This window comes from Pithys albifrons, chromosome 2, assembly GCF_047495875.1.
Source record: "Pithys albifrons albifrons isolate INPA30051 chromosome 2, PitAlb_v1, whole genome shotgun sequence".
NCBI classification, from domain to species: Eukaryota; Metazoa; Chordata; class Aves; order Passeriformes; family Thamnophilidae; genus Pithys; species Pithys albifrons.
Window position 1 is genome coordinate 67929782 of NC_092459.1, and position 21576 is coordinate 67951357.

General features: G+C 39.5%; 1 protein-coding gene across 6 annotated transcripts in view; it reads right to left on the minus strand.

The window, feature by feature from the left end:
• The window catches only part of UTRN (utrophin), a 386042-nt gene that overhangs the window by 291993 nt on the left and 72473 nt on the right, over positions 1–21576 (minus strand). For 4 of the 6 annotated variants that reach the window (XM_071549382.1, XM_071549380.1, XM_071549385.1 and 1 more), the window contains 7 exons: positions 11154–11246; positions 9673–9750; positions 6971–7063; positions 5979–6151; positions 2917–3032; positions 1661–1857; positions 907–1110 (listed from right to left, as the gene is read on the minus strand). In XM_071549382.1, the coding sequence (XP_071405483.1) occupies positions 907–1110; positions 1661–1857; positions 2917–3032; positions 5979–6151; positions 6971–7063; positions 9673–9750; positions 11154–11246 (954 nt within the window). The remainder of the gene's footprint in view (positions 1–906; positions 1111–1660; positions 1858–2916; positions 3033–5978; positions 6152–6970; positions 7064–9672; positions 9751–11153; positions 11247–21576) is intronic. The other 2 variants (XM_071549384.1, XM_071549383.1) reach the window with 1 other exon arrangement.

Consider the following 21576-nt stretch of genomic DNA (forward strand, 5'->3'; position numbering starts at 1 on the left):
AAGAAGACAGCCTTTGAACAGACCCACCAAGAATATGAAACAAATTTAACTATGGCCAACAGAATATAAAACAATACCTGAAATGTATTGTAGGAAAGTAATTAGAACTCTCAGTTACTAACACTAAAAAATTCACGTATTTCCAATAAATCCAGAACACCTCTTCCTTTGGTTCATGACTTTAAAACTGTAGCACAAGGAAAAATTTCCTCACATTGATCAGCATTCAGATTTTATATGCTATTGTATACAGTAAGCTGATACAGGAGAAAATGAAAACATCTAACATGACACTTCTATCAGCATTAGGACACCTGTTCAGAATTAGAACAGAGTCAAAACAAAATAATTTTGAAACAAAAATATTTTGGAAACATCAACACAAGTTTCTGAAACAAACTACCCTAATCATCACATGGATACCACTGAATTAAGTCAACATGATTATCAATTTCAGCATTGCCCTCTTTTAACAGCAAATGACATAAGGCTGACCAGGCTTTTTAGTAGTTGGCAGCAGGAAGGCATGACTCAGTCTGGATCAGACTGCCTTTGTATTAAGCACACCAATAAGCCAGTCACCAAAAGCTGATTTTAAAAAATACATTAAAGCTTCAAATCACGTTCCACTCTAAGTTTTTCTAAAAAAGATCCATTTTCATCCTCAAGCAGATATTATTTGTTAAAAACAACAAACAAACAAAAATCACAAAGAAAGAAAAACAAATACCTGACCACACAAGGACCACATTCAGTTAGAGGTACATTTCATTTAGAAAACAACAGACAAAAGAAACAGGATCGAAGTTCTTGAATAAGGACTAGGAAATGGAAGTTCTGAAGCTTACAGACACACACAAAAAAAGAAATCAAATCACAACAACATAATTTTCAAGAGAAGCTTACTTCATGGGTGGAAAACTGTTCTTTGACTTCCTCAACATCACCAGAGATTTCCTCCTGTTCCCGAAATGCATCCTCAGCTGACAGCAACCATGTCAGAACTTCTTCCAGAGCAACTTGGTAGCTATCCAAGTCCATATCCACCTCTGTCACTGTGCTGGGAGTCTCTGCTCTAGAACTGTCCTGGTCCTCTTCAAGTGCTACAGTCTAGGCAGACAAGAGAAAAGGGATGTGTCTTAGAAGTACACAGAAAAAGCCTTCCCAAACGATATTAAAAACAGAACAACTTTTAATCCTTCACAAAATGTTAACAATAAACAATGGATACATTTTAATGAGAAAGGTCATGTCACTACTAATGAACTTTCATTTTAAAATAAAAAACCTGGATAGAATAGACAACTTCAATCTTGCTCTTTTAACAGGGAATCTCAACCAAACAAAACCTCATTGCTATCAGTACCCACCACAAGCTCCACGACAAATTCAGTTAAAGATTTTTAGACCACCCTCTTCAGCTGGGCAACACATATGAGAAAGCGAAGCAAAAGCAAGAAGTCTAACACAAATGGAACTTTAAACCTCATCACACAGGATTTCATAGATGAATCAGAAAAGAAAAAGGAAGACAAAGACTGAAATCAATGATACAAAAGATGCTTTTTCATATTTTCCCACATTTTTCCCAGCTGTGCTGTCCAAGACAGAAGGCAGAGATAACTGACAAACATGAAGGTCAGCTAAAATTACAACTTACAAAACAAAAGGCTGACTTTGATGACAAACACACCTGTTGCACATTGAACTCTCCATCCTCACATTCCTGCTTGTACCTCCTTGGAAGGGTTTCCACCTCTCGAATGTCTTCCATTGTGACTTGCTTAGGAAGGACCTCAAACAAAGAGGTTAAATACATAATAATAGACTTCTTGTCTGGAAGCTGTACAGCAACATCTACACCAAAAAGATAAAATACAGAGAAAAAGAAATGAAGTTGGTTTTCTAAATCATTACTTAGAATACAGGTAAGACTTCACATATAGTGCAAATCATAGGTTCTCCTATTAAGTAGCCTTTAGTAAGCTTTTAACATCAAGATCAGGTTTGACATATGTTCAAAGTAGCATGAAGAAGAAAAAACAAAAAATAAATTTTCTACATTTACAAGTAGATTCACATTAAAAGGCTTTATCTTTTTGAAGTAAGAGCCCAGACGAAGTTACTACAGAATAAAAACTGTACAAGGGAAATTATTCTGATGCATCTCCCAAGCAGAAACACAGTTCAGGGACAGTATCTCTGAAAACAAACATTTCTACTTGGGGTCTTATCCCCACTTGCATTACTGGTCAGTTAATTTTCTCATTTTTCATATTGAAGAGAGTTTCACTAAGTCAGGCTCACTTCTCTCTTGGGTTATGAAGAGTATCCATTCAGTTAATATTTTTTTTTCTTTTTTCATAAGGTGGCACTTGAATCTATCAAGTTTGAGAGATTATCTTACAGAATAAGTCTTTGAACACTTAGTTCAAAGCAGAGCAATAGCTCAGTATTTTAAAAAGGAGTTGTAAAAGTTTCCTGGTAAGCATTTCTACACAGTATGTACTCATAGCACTGGCAGCTACTGCTACTTAGTGTATATATATAAAGAATAGATCACAAGCTCTTAAACTGTCCCATTCTACATAATACTCTACTGTATCTGAAAAACTATACCCTTGCAGTACAACTCCTACCTAAAATGAAAGAAAGGATACCAAGTTCAGCGTCCTCACACAATCTCTGAATGGTAAGTCAACCTGAACCTTAACATCCAAAATGCCAAACCTAAGCACACACAGACATACCCTTACCCTACAAACGACATTATTTTAAATTCAAATTTAAAGGCTCAAAATAAATAGCACTGCACAAAACTGAGGAAACTTTTATTCATAATTAATGTCAATAGAAGAAATTTCTTTCAAGAGAGCTCAAAAAAGCTTCTTGTCAAGTAAAGTAACTCTATCCCACCTTCAGGATCCAAGAGTTTCTCAATTCCTAAGTGGTTCTTGGCTATGTTGAAAGCATTTTCCAGTCTCTCAACTGGGGACATCTTTAAAACTTTATCCCAGCTGAACAGCTCAGGTCTAAAAGTAAGAACAAACCAAGGAAGAAAGTAAATGTTATCTGAAAAAAAAAGAAAAAATTGTAACATGCAAAATATCAAATTTTGGATATGAGGGTAGCTACCTGAGTAACACAAACATATATGTATATAAAAATATCAACATAAGTGCATATACACAAATGCATTAATACAAATAACGTGCCTTTTTTTTTTAGTGAGAATCTGACAACCACAAATCAAATAATTGGCTACATGTCCACAGCAACACCCACCTTCAATTCTATTTGTTCTAAACATATAGTCATTGACTGCAACAGGAGATCAAATACTACTAACAAGAATACATAAACTTTGTTTAAAATTTATCCCAGAACCAGTTCACTTCACCTGTTCCACAGCATTACTGTTACTATACATTTTCTGCATTAGTCACTGTTACGTAATCAAGAGTCACTCTGTTGCTGAAAAGCCTCATTCCAAACTTGAAATGTGGCCACCCCAGATCATCACAGCCAAGAGCAAGTGGTCTTCACCCCATTCTCTCACATTTCCTCACTGCCTTTCTTCCTCCAATTACAAAAAAAGCCTACAAAGAAACAGCCTATCACAAGTGCTCATGAGTCACAATGCAAATCAGGAAGAGGAGCTGATTGATTTGCAGTGCCAGCAGCCTTCATTTGAGTGTTAACCCAGTGACATCTCCGGTCCAATTGTGCACCCAAAACACACTGGCAGGTCCCAAGGGGAAAGAGCAGAGCACGGAATAGGAAGTGGGATGAGCAAACAAGGCCCATTTCTAGTGGTACTTAGACCAACAGGGCACAACCAGCCAAGTGCTGCTGCAGCACAGCTCTTAGGCTGCAGAGCCATTAAAATACCTTCCATTCTCCTGCAATAGTGGCTTCTCATCAAAACACTGCTATTGATTCTGTACTTTATAGAACTTGGGTAGGAAGAGACAGGCTTGTCTTTAATTCTTTTAATATTTGATTCAGTTATAAATTGACCTAAGAGCATCCTTTATCATCTCTCGAGTCATTACATTTGTGAAACAGCAAGGCCATAAGCCAGCAGCGTCTGAGAAGCAAAAAGCCAGAAAACAGGGTGAGCAGGAACAGACTTGCAAAGACTCTCATGGAACTCTGTACCCTCCATGCAAGAGCAACAACGATAACCACAGATATTCACATAAAACTTTAGCAGAGACTCTGACTTAGAGGAACACATTCCAATCAACATATTGCATATGCAGTACCTGCAAACTGCCATGACAACACAAGTTTTAATAAATCGCAATCCAGGTATTTACCTGAGTGTGAGATAGTTGAACTAAAGAGTAGAATTCAGATCAAATTAGAACTAAGTAAATATTAGGAAACGAAAGAGATCAGCACAGTAAAATGTTAATAAAATTACAAGAGGTAACAGGTCATTTAAGTGTTGCAGGTATTACAAAAAGTTACTAGATGTCGTAGCCAAGAGCTAACAATTATTCATAGACATAAAAAGAGAAAAGAAAGATACTAAGTCTCTTAATGGGATTCACAAAGATTTTCCTCTTTTAAGTGCCAATTTAAACTAAAATAAAAATACTGAAAAATGTTCCTGAGGTAGGAAAGTACTCTACTGTGTGGGTAAGCTAAACAGCTTTGTTTTCCTACCATTTCTGCAACCTGCCCCAGACTCCTTGCTCTTTTGCAAGTGCTTTTAAAGTTTCTCTTTCAAAGCTGACCTGAATTTTAATCCAGCTCAAAACTTCTTAAGAGAGTGGTTCTTCCCTGCCTAAAGGACTTGTGCCTAAGGACAGCAAAGCCGAATTCTGACATGCTAGCAGATGTCAGGTTCCAAGGAATAGAAAATAAAAGGCTCAGAGATGAGCAGGCCCAAAGATTTTAGGAAACCACACAAAAACACAGTTACTCAGTCAAAGCTTTCAGCATGGGCTTTTGCTACTTAACAGTGCTCTGAAAAGGGCAGACTTCAGATCCTGCAAAGCCCAAGCACATAGTCACAAGAAATAAGGACAATAAAGTGCCTGAAACCAATTTTGCTACCTCTCTCCTTCCAAACATTCAGGAGCCCTTAGTGTGGTGCAGGCCCTCCCTCTAAATGCCTGTGGGCTGAACACAAGACAGCTCTGGTCCACAAGGCACAGAGGTATTCTAGAATTATGATACTATTATGATGCTAAAACCATCACTCATCGTTAAGAACAGTCAGACCTTGCAAAGCAATGAGTTGACTCCATTCAAGGTACACTGAATTAGAATGTATTGCCCAATATATTTCAAAGAAAAAAATTTTAAAAGAATGTAAAAAAGGTATGCAAGTTTCACAGGAGTCTGTAACAATGATTTCTTTAAACTACTGAGGAGTTCTTAAAAAATCAGAAAGAACATAAAAGACCCGTGCAAAAAAGCTTTAACACTATTCCTTATAAAGTATAATGAATCAACTAATGAATACTCTACAGATACATGAAGTATTCTATTACCCCTTCATTCTTCTGCCCAACAGTTCACGTGAATGAAGTACATACATTGTCTTTAATACAAGACACATTAAAAAACACCAGAGAAGCTACAGAGTCTTATTCCTTTGTTTTGAAGCTTCTGTATCTTCTTACTGATATGAAATCGCAAACTCAGATGGAAAAAATGTAGAAAGAAGTACAGGTCAACTCCCCTCCCCGCTGTAGAAACCCTGTCAACATACTCGATGTATAATGCGTACTAATTGGGATGTAAATCCACTCCAATTAGCAAGTGTTCTGCATGTGCAGGAACTGAGTGTTACAGTCCTGACTTGCCTCCAGCCTTTGCAAGGCTCTGGCAATATCCCACCACTGCTATTGTTACCACAACAAAAGACAAACAAACAACCGGACAATGAATCACCTAAACAGGGTAGAAGTTGTCAAACGCTCAAGCATGAAGACACAGGAAAAAAGCTGTTTCCTACGTACTTGTGCCTATGAATGACAGCATTAAAGGCCAGTCCATCAGCCCAGCTTGTGGTGAAGTTCAAAACGTTGACCTGACTGTAAGGTCTTGTGGACTGCCGAACCCAGCTCAGTAGGATCTTCTCACTGTTGGTCTGCTGCAAATCTGACATGATGTTCTTCATGACATCCTTCACCTGCAAGACAGCAATAACTACACCTTGCAGACACTGGGTTTTTTTCTCCACTTTTCCTACTTACAAAAGAAAATTATTTCACAAATCATGAAAGGGTCTTCCCCATGGAAAGCTACGAATCAGACTCCAACTCCTCACACGTGAAATTTGGGAGTAGGAGTCTTCAGGTCATCTACTGATTACAAGAATCAGTAATGCTTCATGTAATAAAGACACATTACTCTTACGTTACAATTCTTTCCCTCTCCTCAGTGCTGTCTATACCTTGTACTGTGGTCCCACAGTAAACAAACCCCAGAAATACAGCTTGCACACGTTTTCTGCAAGAGGAAGATATACACTCATTCAACAAAAGCACATTGTTGTTTGGGTGCCATCCACATATATCTGCCAAAGTCCCTCCAAGTGAATTCAATGATCTTCCCAGATTCCTGGAGAAACCAGGAGCAATTCAATCTATGAGACTAACAAACCTACAGAGAAGCATGCAAGATGCAAGTTATCTAGACAGTAAAAACCTACCTGCCTTTGAGGAAGAAATATAAATACAAAGCTTCAGCCTGAAAAGCCTCTCTGTAATTAACACCAGTAGGAACTAAACTGAGAGGCTGAGTACAACTGAGCACATACGAGAATACCAATCATGGGAGGCAGCCAATAGGCTGAGAGAAGAAACCAAATACTGGCCTGCCTTTATTTACCCGCTCAAAATAGAAGCAGTATTTTCTGCCACCAAAACCCTGGAAAGGTTTGTGAAAATCCCAGAAGATCAACACACATGATTTGTGGAAAGGAAAAGATCTCACAGCAGCCTCTCACCTGCCAGTGCAAGATAATGCTCCACAGTAGCCCCAGTGTCAGCTTGTGATTTCCATCAACGATGTCCGTTCCTCCAATATTCACCAACTCCACCTGGAGAGGTTGGAACAACTTTATATTAAACACTGTTATCACAGCATCAAGTCACAAACTCAACCCATATTCCCTGGCTGTCCAGCCACATATTAGCAAGTGCTCTGAAATAAAAAGTAGTTTGAATGAGAAAAACAGAGTTGACAGAGAACTGTCCATCTGAATTTGTCCCGACAACTCCTTAAACAAGGTGACAAGAAGCAGCATCAAAGATGCTCCACTGGAAGGGTTTTATTCTCTCCTCTAACATACAGATGCGTACCAGCAGTTAAAACTAGAGAATAGAAATGCAAATGAAGAATTTGACAGGAAAATAAGTATAACAAGTTTGCTTCTAGACAAACTCGACGATATTGCAGAACCAAGAAAACTGTTAATGAATAAGTTTGTCCTTTGCATGAACAGCATCCAAATGAGAAGTTTATACAAAGAGATAAAAAGCTCAAGGGAAAAAAAAAGATTTTTCAAGCTTCCTACATGCACAGGACACCCGACATTGACTTGGAAATGGTCTGACATCATTAAAAAGAGACACAAGGAGATTACTTTGGTAAGGAAGAGGGCAAGAGAGGCAACCTGCTCCTGTCCCAAGTATTCTGCTCTCAGAAGCAAAGCTTAGAAGCACATGACCAGACATTCACTCAGTGCTGCTTTAGAGTCTGAACTAAATTGGGGCATCAACTGTCCATTCAGTTAATGCAGAGAAAGTGGCACTAACTCTGAACCACCTTACACTGCATATATATATATATATGTCACCACCACACCTATGAGCTAGAACAGGTGCCTACAGCAGATAAAGCAGATACCTTGCTGGATCTAGGTACACAGACAGGAGATGCTGCAATACACTCCAAATACAGGGCAGATGTTGGGCTTCATTCTTGTAAATAATCTGAGCCAGGAGCATCCTCCAGCCCCAGGGACAAGTGGCACCAGTGCATTTCATGTCGATGGAAAAGCTTTTAATTTCTTTCTCACCCTGACTCCAAAAAACCACTTCACATTTTTTAATCACATATCAAGAATACTACTACTAATAATGCATTCCTTTTCCTATCCATACCATACATAAAATACTTCACATGTCCATATTTGTATTGTAATGGTGGTTTGCAGGACGCAGACACCAATCCAGTAGGATAGTGAGTAGACTACTGAAACTTAAGCAAAGTTAATCAATAAAAGACAGCAGACAGATATTGGTTATATAGAATGATTTCCAGTGATTTTTTTAAATTAGTATTTAAAAAAATTTGATCCACAAATCAAGAAAGTTGAACTTCATTACTTAGAACCATTCTGCTAAAAGGATGAAGTTCACAGGATCACTTGATCACCCACACCCTAGGTTTGTCTGATCTCTGCAGTATATATTTAAACAGTTTCATAAATTATTTCACAAGTTATGAATATTGCATAGCCCACAAACTGTCAAGCAACAGAATGCAAATGCTTCCAGTGGATGCTTTTTCCCTTTATATTAATGTACAACACAGTTTCTAATGAACGTAAGCTCTAGGTATAAATCAAATACATGACCTTAACAACCTTCAGCTACTACGACCATCTGTTTACTTTCAGAAACCCAGATCCTGACAGCTTCAGGAAGAACTACTTAATTATTGTAATTCAGTATTATTTCATTTATTATTGTCATAAAATAAATCAATTTCAAGCTGAAAAAAGCCTCATTACTTATCCTTAGAAAAAAGTTAATCGATATTTACAGTACCTCAAAGAACAAAAACAAACAACCCACTGCTAGCTTTGTCTGTCTCCTAGAAATATGACACTAGTCCACCAACACAGAGGGGAAATTGCAGTATTATACAGCATGCTGGTATCACTCTTCAATCAGCAGTGTATATAAATAAATATGTCAGTGCCTTCTTGTATTTGATGTATTTTATTGCCAGACTGTTCTTATTAAGTTATTTTAGTGCCTTGACATTCACAAATAGAAATTATTACTATATATCACACACTTAACAGGAATTGCTCTTCTGGGGAAAAACTGAAATCACTTTACTATAGAACTACTGGCTTCCAAGCAGTAAAAACAAATATTAAAGCAAACAATTATTCTTCCCATTTTTCTTAAATGAGGATTTGGTTTTGTTTGCTTGTTTGTTCTTCTGATTGGTTACCAAAGCTGCAAATTAGAAACAGTAGACATTGGACACAGAGCTGACAGATGTCATTGAAAAGATACTCCTGGATACTGAGAGCAAGACATGAAAAACCACCACAACATCTGTCATTTCCTTACACAGCTCTGCATAAGTTATGCATCGTCACTGGAAATTAGTTTTCTGTCCTGCCAGGTTCATTAGCTATGCAACGGCAGAGCTTCAAGTCACCTTTGTCTTGGGAGCTGAACACATCTCAACAAACCACAGTTTAGTTAATACCACTCTTAAGTTAGCATTTTAAAATTGCTGGACACTGAAATTCTACATCAGATAAGGAAAAGTAAGAACAATTTACCCCTCTCACTGAACTCTCATTTTAGGTATCAAAAATCTTTATTTTCTGCATTCTGAACTCATTTACACACAAGAATGAACTAAAGAATCTATCAAAATGTTGTGAAAAAAAATGCTTACGTTGTTCTGATGCAAGACTTGCAGTACTCGGTTGACATTATTTAAGGCATGTACTCGTGTGGAACCTCGTTCTTTAGGCTGAAAATAAAGTTACAATCTGTTCAACATCAGAATTACCTTGACAGACCAAACAAAATTAAAGAAAGAGTCTTGTTATTTTCTCTCTATTCCCCAGTTTGTGACTTTTGTTTTTAGTGGTAAGAAAAACCAAACAAGACCATCCACAACAACATCAAAATGAAAACTGCTCAGAACAATATTTCTCAATTCAAGGCACAGGACAGGCCTTGGATTGCAAATGTGTTTCAGCTTATCTTCAGTAAGTCCAATTTTATTCCCAGCATCTACAGAATTATAAACTGGCAATGCAACAGCAAAGTGAGAGTTCTCGGGGAAAATCTGAGGCTTTTGAACATTTGCCAGAGTAGTTGAAATTTTTTGGCTCCCAAGGGAGAACAAGCAGCAATTTGTTTTCCTGGCACAAAAAGCCTGCTAGATCTTTGCATACTGGGAAAAAGTTACACTTCCTGACTTTTCCTTCCTATTAATATGGGGGAGGGGTGGGGAACCAAAACTCTTCAACTCTTGACAATATCTGCCACTCCACTTGCCTTTAATCACCACAGTTTAACTTCTGAGGCAGAGCATAATCATACTACAAGAGAATGGAGCCGAACTTGGGACACACAATCAACTTAGAAACCAAAAATTGTCTTGGGCATACTTCAAATCACATCACAAATTATAAATAGTGCCAGTGAAATGCATTTGTTTAAAAAACAAGGCAGGTCTGCAATGTGAAATTTTAAATGGCTGAAGGTTCCTCCAAAGGTTGATAACAAATTTGAGATTTACTATAAATAGTGAAATCAAGAATTTAATCCTAAGTGACGGCATAGGTTTCACCGTGCCTTATGTATCAATGTTAGCAGGGAGTGAGTTTTCAGCCACACACACTTTCTTATGCACAATTTGAGCAGTTTTCAGCCTTTTCCATCTACAGATCACAGAATTCTCCAGTGGAGATGCAGATTTTTGCACTGCCTTCTCACTGTTGTCTTTTTAATTTATTTTTTCTTTAAGAGATCTTTCATGAGCTCCTTAGGAGTCCATAGGTAACCAGCTGAACACTGGTCTCCCTGGTAATCCTGAAACAGACCTTTAAAAGAACCCTATTCAAAACATACACTACTTGAATAACACCACTGGTTTTACACACTTTGCTAGACAATATGTAAACCCTCAGGAAAGGGTTATGCAGTTAAACTCCATCCTGACCCTGTATCTCATTAATCCAGTTCATGGGAATTTTATTGGAACTGTAGAGAACAAGTGCACACTACAAGAGAAAGAGGGTTTTAAATAAATTAAAATGTTAAAAAAAGAACATACACCACAGTTTCGGGTTTGTGTTTTGTTTATTCATTGGTTTCTTTTTTCTTCATAAATGGAAGGAAATAGGACTCAAATGTTTCTCTTACCAGAGGCTTCCCTGTCAGACCCTCCAAAAGATCTAAAAGCTTCCGTCCATCTTTCAGATCTGTGAACATGTCCTTAACTGGGGGCTTCCCACTCTGCAGAAAAAACAAAAGCAGTAATAAAAACAGTGTTTAAGTAAACTTGCCTGAAAACAGGTACTTTTTCCTTTTTATCTTTCAATTAACTCTTATTTGGTACTGAAAGTAGCAAATGAAAGCTAGGGGACTGTGACAGTGGCCAGGAAGGAACCTTTCCCTTCTTTAGTGTTTATTTTTTTGAACTCCTTATTTCTATGGTCCTGTGCATCAGCAGCCTTATATTAAGGAACCAAATCCGTGCATCCTGGTTCACATTAGGGCAGATACATTAACATGCAAAGATAGCAAAGAAAGCAAACTTGGCAAGTTTGAGAAGTCATTTGAGAAAGAATGCTTTGGTCTAGCTGCATCTAAAGGAAGAAGAAACTAGAGCTTTTCGGAAAGGTTTTTTCAGAAATTTAAAAAAAAAAAAAAAAGACAGACAAGGACTTGAAACTGAGCCCTGTGTAAGGAGCTGCCACTGTTCTACACACACTAGTAGATCAAAAGGTATAATATTTATTGAAACAAATTAATCATTTTCTCTACCATGGAAAAAGAAGATAAATATGAAACTTAGAGCTACTCTAAGTCGTACCTTTCTAATTTTCTCTTTCTTTGAGAGTGGAGGGACCCTGTACAAGAATGGCAGTAGATGAGAACAGAATCATGTTAACCTTTCCCACATTACCTTTTGATCTTATCCCTTCTTGGGCCATAAGAAAGTTATTGTGAGACATCTCTGCATGGCAGGGGGAGAAAACACAACTAAGTGCATTTGCTTTATAATATCCACCTGCTCACTGCCAAGAAATCAATTAAACTACTGCTTTCAATGCCCCTCTCAAGTGCCAATTTGAGAAGAGACAATTTCTAAATACTTCAAAAAACTCCAATATTGCCTTCTTCTATCACCTTCACTTTATAACATTGCTCTTCAGAAAGGAGGCTGTCAAAGACCCATCTTACATGACATGAATTAGCTGACCTAGATGATCTCTGCCTTCAGTTATTTCCTCCTGCCCTAACAGTTGCTAGTAATGGCCAAATGCTGGCTAACCAATCAGGAAAAGAGAGCAGAACAGTCCACTGAATTCCATATTTTAGTCTCCTGTACAGAAATGCAATTAAATGTAAATAATTTCAGCCAGCTAAACAGTACTGAGAACGATCTTATAAGGTCACTTCTTAAGATACACAAACAATAAATATGTAATAAATAAATACCTACAAATAAATATATAATGAATAGTAATAGATTACTTTTGCAATTAATTTTTCAGATTTATCCTCCAATTAATTTTAAAAGTCATGCTTTTAAATGTGTACCTACACACGTTCACGCACATTTAGGTAAAGGGTGTAGAAAACAATATCAGACTAATACCAAATAGGAGTATTTATTAAATATAAGTGTTTGATAACATTCTGCCATTACGTATTGTCACTTCCTGACCTCAACTGCAGCCTTTCTAACACAGGAAGGGACAAGGCTTTGCTCCCAGAGCATGCAGTTCTCACAGATGATTCAGATGCTTCACAGCTGCATAGCAACTTAACCAGCCTGTGATGGGACAAAACTGGCTGGAGAGACAGAGGAGAGCCGTGGCTGTTTTCTGCATGGAGTTCAGCAAGCCTTTTGATAAGCATGACAAGCAAGCTCAGTAGATGTGAATCAGACAAGGGGATGGTCCACTCCTCTACCCTGGAGGTCTTTCTAGATGACATCCATTCCAACTGCATTTGCTTGGCATAGTGTCATCTCCAAATGTGCTGAGCGAATACTCAAACCCACTGCATGTCACTGCTGATATTGGACACTACAGATCACATTATGGACCCCTGAGGGACAGCACTTGTTACTGATCTCCATTTGAACATTGAGGAATTGACTGCAAGTCTTTGGATGCAGCTGTCTAGCCAATTCCTTATTCACCTAACAGTCCATTGATGCCCATATTTCTCCAATTTAGTGCCAAATGATGTTGTGGGAGACACTGTCAAAGGCCCTACAGATGTAAGGTCTTTATAATTATACAACTAACTATAATTACATAAAATTGGAACAATGCACATATGAATAACATGAAAACTATCCTCAAAAAAATTGTTGCCTTTGGTCCAGAAGTTAAAAAGGATGTGGATCTGCTGAAAACGCTGAAAGATACCTCATTTAACAGTGCAACAAAGGTAACAAGAGCATACAGTCTTCTTTGTTTCCATCCCCTCACTTCACATGCAAGAAAACAAGCTGAATGACTTCCTGCTTTCAGTCATTCATTTCAACAGGTCATGGTACCTTCCAGCTCTATGCAATGCATCCTGCTGTGACAGTGGAAATAATTCAGATTTGCTTTCTCAAGGGGATGACTTGACCATCACAACACCATGTTTTGCTGTCAGTTTAAAGACACAGCAGAAAAGTATTTAATTATTTCTGCAATCTAAGCTGCTCCTCCCTGGTTTATTAAAGTATCCACAATCCTCAAAACAGAGACAAAGCAATATGCAAAGCCTCTGCATTTCACAGAATCATAGAATATGCTGAGTTGGAAGAGACCCACAAGGATCATTGAGTCCAACCCTTAGCCCTGCACAGGGCCACCCCCAGGTGTCACACCATGTGCCTGAGAGTATCATCCAAACACTTGAACTCTGACAGAACTGTCACTGGTCACAATAGAGAAGAAAGCAGTTTCTGCCCTCTTCTTCCCCTCATGAGGAAATTGTAGACCATGACAGTGTCTCCCCTCAGCCTCCTCTTCTCCAGGCTGAACAGTCCAAATGACCTCAGCAGCTCTTCACATGGCTTCCCCTCAAGGCCCTTTACCAACTCTAATTTTATTGCTCTCCTTTGGACTTTCTTGTGAGAGCAAGAAGAGGGGCAGGCATTGATCTCATCTCTGTGGTGACCAGTCACAGGACCCAAAGGAATGGCCTGAAGTTGTGTCAGGGGAGGTTTAGGTTGGGTATTAGAAAAATGCTCTTTACCCAGAGGGTGGTAGGGCACTGGAACCAGCTCCCCAGGGAAGTGGTCACAGCACCAAGACTCACAGAGTTTAAGAAGCATTTGGATTATACTCTCAGGCACATGGTGTGATGCTTGGGGATGGTGCCCTCCTTTGGATACTCTCTAATAGCTTGGTATCTTTCTTATACTGCAGTGACCAAAACTTCACACAGTACTCAAGGTGAGGCCATACCAGTGCAGAGCAGAACAGGAAAATCACCTCCCATGACCAGCTGGTGATGCTTTGCCTGATGCACCCCAGGAAGTCAGCTCATAGGAAGCATTTCCAAAGTGCAAGGCGACTCAAGTTTGCTAAGAACGGGCTGCAGCACTCATGCCACCAAGCCCATCTCGACCTCCACAGTAGCACACCCAAGTGGAAGGCTGGAAACCTGCTCCTCCAGCTTCCTATGTGCACCTGAAGCACGTGCAGATACCTAGTGGCAGTGGCCACCCAGGCAGCCTCAGCTGTCCCATTAGGGCACAAAGCCAGTCCTGACAGTCAGCTGATGTTGCAATGGGAGCAGAGACCACACAGGCACTGCATCCTGCTCTGCTCACACTGCCTCCTCCCACCCAGGCTTTTTCCTCACACCTGAACACACATTTCTATGTGGGATCTGTTATGAGAGCCATCTGGTCTGCAGTCAGAAACATGGCTGCTCTGCCCTCTAGTGCAGCTGGATGCTGGCCCACTTTCTTGGGATGCAGCTCACAGCAACCAACTGTACTCCAGAAGAAGTCTTCTACTTTCTTTTTCTAGACAGAACAGCTCCAGACCCTGGCTTCTGACAGCTGTATGACTCATGAAATTTATTAAGCTTAGAAGGATGTGGGAAAACAGCTTTTTTAAATGGCTGCCCAGTAGATTGTCCTATACATCTATTTCCCAAGAGAAGGCAAGGGAAAGCTGTAGGGCAATGCTGACAAAAGAACTATGCCTGCCCTTCTGTGCCAGGCATGAGCCAGGCAAGGTTGCTGCCTTCACCACCACTTCCTTGTGTTAAAACACACGTAGACCCCCATCGCTTTGCATGTAGTGTCCACCACCGAGTCTACCTGGGCAGGCTGCTGTGGCAACCTGGGAACCACAGTACAAGCCCACTACAGCCAAACCTGGACTTCTCATCAGGGAGCTTAATTCAAACTGGAGATCAGGAGCACACTTATAAACCCTGGCTCTGACCTGCCACCCTGACTCCCACCATGGGGGCACCTGTTCCATGGAGACAGTACTGTCCCAGGTGAAGCAGATAGCCCTGGGATCAGCTTTGTGCTGGGGCAGGCTGGTGTGCTGCAGCAAGAGCTCAGGCTCTGGGGCAGGACAGAAGACCTCTCCCACTCCACAGGGTAAGGCATAGGGCTCTGCAGATTGCTTCCCCCACCATCCCTGCCCACATCCATACTGCTCACTCCTAACACTCAGAAAGCAATCTGGTCTTCTGAAAAATGAAGTCTGTACCCAGAGATACATGCAAATAAATATACAATCTGCAGTGTGTAAAAAGCATATTTATTTCTCCCTCTCTGTAGAGTCCTGCCTGGCATAAAATACACTAAGACAATCTAAATTCCTCCTTTTCAGAACTGATGTTTTATTTACTGTCTAGATACTTAAAGACTACACAAGTACCAAGTACCCAAGTTCAGCCCCTGCCAGCATCCAGTAAGGAGAAGCAGTCCATCACTAAGCATAATGGATCAAGAAATTTAAGTATTTGTTTTATAACAGTGACAAACCATACTGAGTCCTTCACAAGGGCAAACAGTCACAGTTGTGTTGGTAAGTACTTAAGAAGCGGCCTACATTGTGCTAAGCACTGTACAAATACAAGGCAGATAATGGCTCCTTTCTCAAAGACAAAATAGAATCCCGTTTATACTACAAAGATAGTACAAAGCACAGGCAGAGACACTCCATGTACCAGAAGAGTTGTGCCGGTTCAGAGTGTAAAACATTCATGTCCCCCTCACTGAACACTTCTATCAGTTGACAGAAATTAGTTTTTCTCAGCTTCGTTCATTTTTGCTGTGACGGGGGAAAAAAAAAACCACCAACAACAAAAACCAACCCTGGCAGATCCCTCTGCCTGTTCAAGAGGGCTTTGCCAGCAGAGCTGCACACAGTTACTGTAACAGACACAAGGGCTTGATAAAATAGACAAAAGAACATAATTAACAGACTTAACTTAGAAAGAGGCGATGTTGCTTCCCCAATACTTTAAATTGGCACTGATGGAGGAAAAGGAGTTAATTCACTTAACAGGGCTGTGGTAAGGGAAAGAGGAAGAGGGAAGAAGAAAGGGAACAGAAGGCAGAGCAAGGGAAAGGAAAGTAAAAAAATAAAAGCTGCAGACCACATGTAAACAGGGGCTAGGCCTGCTTGTGCTCCTATGAACTTTACATGGTGACACATTTGTTATGCACCACAGGGCATACACACAAAGGATCAGAACCATATCAAATCCACCACATTACATTTATTTCAACAAACATTTTGGTGCCAGCTTTTGTACTAATACAAGCATGGGAGGGAAGAGACAAAGAACTTTTGCTGGTTATCCACAGGAGAAACCACTTTTTCTGTTGATTCATCTCATGAGGCAGCAGTGGTTTATTAATGATTTTTGAGGTGGAGATCAGATGCTAGCCACCTGTGGCAAGGCCAGTCACCTCAGGCATCAGCTTTTCATGTTCCAGCAGGATACCAGCACTATTTCGGAAGGAGATAGCACAAGCAGTGATCTCCTCATAGCAGCAGCAGACCTCACATGCCCCTTGGCCATCTTTCAGCCCTGCTACCTGGATCAGGTTTAAGAGGGTGACTCACACTTCCTTATGTGCATCTAGAAATACTCCTAAAGAAGGGTCATCCAGGCCAGGCAATATGACTGTGCAGAAATCATTCCTTCTTGCCAAAAAGTGTTCCCAGGAAATGGAGGAAGATATAAACAAAATCCAGACCAGTTTTTTTCAAGAGTCATCCAATGCTGCTGACAGTAGAAAGACCTCCCACTGACATTCACAGTTTGCTCTATTAAAGGCACACACAGCTACAAGGCAGCAATTGTACAGTAGAACATTCTTAATTGTCCTTTTATTACCAATGGGGAACTGTATCAAACTGAGCCAAGTTATAGAGAAAAAGGGACTCACAAATTCTCAGTAAAACAAAACCAATTTTTTTTGAAATATCAGCTATTATTTATCATTTTAGCACAGCTATTCATGTTCTTTGTATATTGTTTTTGAATACATTATATGCAAATGCATAAAATCATTAGAAGTTTTAATGTCTTCCTAGTTATTTAAACTAGAAACATGGAATTTTCTCTTATAATTACCTGCATCAATTAACATGTGCTTTAAATAATTATTGAAGGTACTTAACTTTTCCAATAAATGAATACCAAATATATTTAAGAGCAAGAGACAAGCTACCTCTATTTCACATCTTCCTCAGTGATACTGATTCAGACCTTCTAGTGACAACATTAAAACCAGGATGAAAGGTACTCTCAGGAAAGTAATGTGTTTCATAAAACCACATATACCATCTTCACCAGCCATGGAAGGAAGGCAGCAGAAGAGTTTCAGCTGCTCAAAGCAGTGCTGGAAAAAGCCTTAGTTGCCATTTACATCATCTGCAACCTCGGAAATACCAAAACACCCTGAAAAGACCTAGGAAGCAGAACATACTGATTTTCCATCAAATTCTTCTGATCATCAAATGTCACTTTTATGAAGTCCAGAGTTGTCTGTAGTTAATTATTTTCAACCAACATATGACTATTTTTACCATCTAATAAGATGGTCGGTACATAGGTCAAAATAGTAGTAGAGCTGCAAAGAACTCTGTCCTCTTTTCCTCAAGAAGGGCTAAATATTGAACAGATTGGGCTCTTAAACTACAACATGAACCATTCATAATGTTCAAGTACATTCCCAAGGAATTCATGGCAACTACCTACTTACTTTACACTCAACAACACAAGGAGCAAGAATTACCCTTGATCATGACCAATACAGAGTAAGAATCATGTCAAGTGCTTCTACATCATGAGGCCAGTACATGGGAACTCAATGTGGGAAACAAATCAGAAAGCAAAGAGGTCACTGCAGAAAGTAAACACCCATGTCAACAAATAATCTTGCCAATTTCTAATTTAAGACCATAGTCATTGTTTACACAAGTCTTTTTACTAAAACATGATTTTTTTTCCATTCTCCTTCCACTGACACGTAGGAATTACAAAGCAGCATACATAAATACTAACTAAGAGGAAAACACGTTATAGAACAAATTAAATATCACTACTAGTGCTTAAAAATATAATAGTTACAAGCAACAAAATAGTATTTAAAACCCTAGACTAAGATGGGGTGGCATGGAGAAGACTCATCTTTGAGATATGCTGGAAATTTGGATTCTGCTAGATGACAGACATGAGTTTAAGGAGCAGCAAAGCTGAAAAGCTAAAGTTAGTTCAATCCACAGAACACCTCAAATACTTGACTGACATGACAGAAGGAGGGAAAACATATTAATGCAAATATTACACATAGCAAGGGAGCAAAACAACCACAAGGCATCAGCAATGCTGTTGGTGTTTTTTCTCCCCAGTGTATTTATCAATGCATTTACATAAGCTCATTTTATTAAAGCACATTTAATGTAACAGTACTAACCTCAGGTTGCAATTAAGCCTCATTACGTATATTACCAGTAAGAGCAGCTAGGGCCACACTTATGACTGTCAGTTACTTCTCCTGCAAGATGCGAAGGTTAACCTTTTATTTATATTTTTTCAAGCCAGACTATAACTTGGTTCCTTAAAAACACAAACAAACAAAAACCCCACAACAACCAACACAGAACTCCTGCTGACCAGGCTGATTATCATTCTCATTAGCGATTAACAGGTTAGGGTATAGATTTGCTTCAGTGCCTCTAACAGGTTCAGCTCTAGTGCCTGAGAAGGTCACACAAATACTCCAACAACTGGGATGATAACCAAGCCCATGATCAGAATTAAACTCTATTTCAAACCCAGAGCATTAATCGAAGGCAGCAGTAATTACAGTCCATATTACTATACTAAGCTTTGAAGTCCAGCAACAAAGATGTTGCCCACATCTTACTCTTAGAGCAGAATACAGCAGCAGTTGAGAGGAAGGCAGAAAATTGTGGCTTCTCATGCTGTGGCTAACTCTGGGAGAGAACATGAATTGCTATGCATTATTGCTTTTATGCTAGAAAGTAGTAATCTCTACCATAACTCATAACATACTAAGAGAAGAAAAAAATTCTTTTCCTGCTTTGTGGTTTGGCTCTTCTTGAAAACAGACTTAGAAAACCCGTTAAGGAAAAATATAGCCTAAAAATTGAATTTTTCAAGGCCAGCTCATACAAACACTCTCTCTTTTCCAGCCAGGTTGATGTCTTTCAAGCTTCAGCTATCTTTGAGTGAAGTTATACTTTGCAGTTTACTTCAGCAGTAAAAAAACATCAGGAGCAATTAGATTAGAGAATAATCATCAAGCATTTCCTTGCTTGCACCACAAAAACTTTACTGGACAAAGGACTACAGACCATCTTAGGTAATGTCTCCTTGGACAGATAAAATTGTCTAATCAATCTTTTTGATCTCTTTTCTTGCATGACACATTGAACTCCATAATTCTCCTTCCTCCTGTCCCCCCTCTCCCCCCCCCAAAAGAAAATCACTTCTGAAACATCTTTGGCCTCAGGTATCTTGGGTCATGTGAAATTAATTATATTGAATAGGTATGACTTTGTCTTTAAAAAGATTTATCACATTTGCTAAGAGTCAGCAGTAGAGCACTGAAATGTATTCAGAAGTATTGGGTCTGACATTTACTATTATGAGAAAACAATCCTTAGAGAAAAGGAGAAAATTATGGAGCAGCAACGGTGGAAGACTTCTATTCAGCACACCACTCAGAAAGTTAGACAAGACTTTGCAGTTAACAAATGAACTAATGCCTGGTATAATGAGGGAGGAACTGCTTCGGTTTTAAGGTGTATATAAAGCCACAATATCCCAAAGCACTCCAAAGGCAACTCATCAGTTTTCCTACTGCCCTATATTATCTTTATTTGTTGTCTTTCCAGGGGAGGGGATACATCAGAGCACAGGAGCTCCAACACTGAGAATTTGCCTTCTCCCAGGCTAACCTGGAGCTCAGTCATGAAGCGTGTGGTCTGATCCCAGGGTGCACCTTAGACTTTTCTTTGTTGTTTAACCCTAAACTGAAACATTTTTTGAAGGTCACAGAGCAGGAGAGAGCTTATGATGCTGTAAAAGCATGGGATGTCTGGCTTCATCCACACTGGCAAGTCCTGGCTTCAAGTCCTGTCAGAAGTCAGGACACTAACAGAGGACCTGAAGGAGTAAAATCACGGAAATACCTGCAGCAAGAACACTGCAAATGCTCTAGAGTAAGATTGTATAAGGCTTCTGTATATAAAAAGAATGAAATTGAGAGCTTGGATTGGAAAGAGATGGGAGCACATGATGGAAAGGGAAGGGAGGCGCCCAGTGCTCAGGCATGCAAGAGCTTAGAATGCAGTTCCTGCCACCTTGGAACAATGCCCCCAGCTGCCTTCATTCAACAGCCATCCTTATCCAAGGCTTACAATGGACAGGCAGGGAAATCCAATGTCATTTTCCCTGAACACCACAAACATGTCTGGGGTTTTGTGCTCTTCTTACAGAGCACAACCTTCCTAGAAATAAAGCTTTTTTGCCATCCCTGTGGGAAAACTTCCCAAAAGGAATGAAGAAACAATTCTTTGGGGAAAACAAAGAGCCTCAGCTTGCCAATACCAATCTGTGAACTTCCTCCAGTGAGTGACAGCACTAAGCTTCTACAAGCTGTGACAGACCTGACTTCACAGGTCTAAATTAAGAGTTAGGGCATCATGTTTCTTGTGCTGACTCTGTGTTCCACCTGCCAAGTTCAGAATTATCAGAGAAGGAAAGGAAGCAGTCTGAAAGCAAACTTGGATAAGTACCACCATGGAAAATGGGAAAACAAAAGCCAGCAAAGACTGAATCCTGCAAGGAGGTAAACAGAGGGCAAAGTTAGCACTGCTGAGACAAACAGATGCAAAAACAGGAGTGACCACACAAGCATCAAATCCTGTAATGGGGAAAAAGGAAGGACAGACATATCAGGTCTGTAGCTTTAAAAAGTAAAACTGGGTCTTGCTGGGAAAACAACTAAGTGACAAAGGCAGAAGTGGGAATGACATAGGCAGGGCAAGCAAAACTCTAGATCTGCTAGGATTGCCAGGCAGGCAAGCTTTCTGAC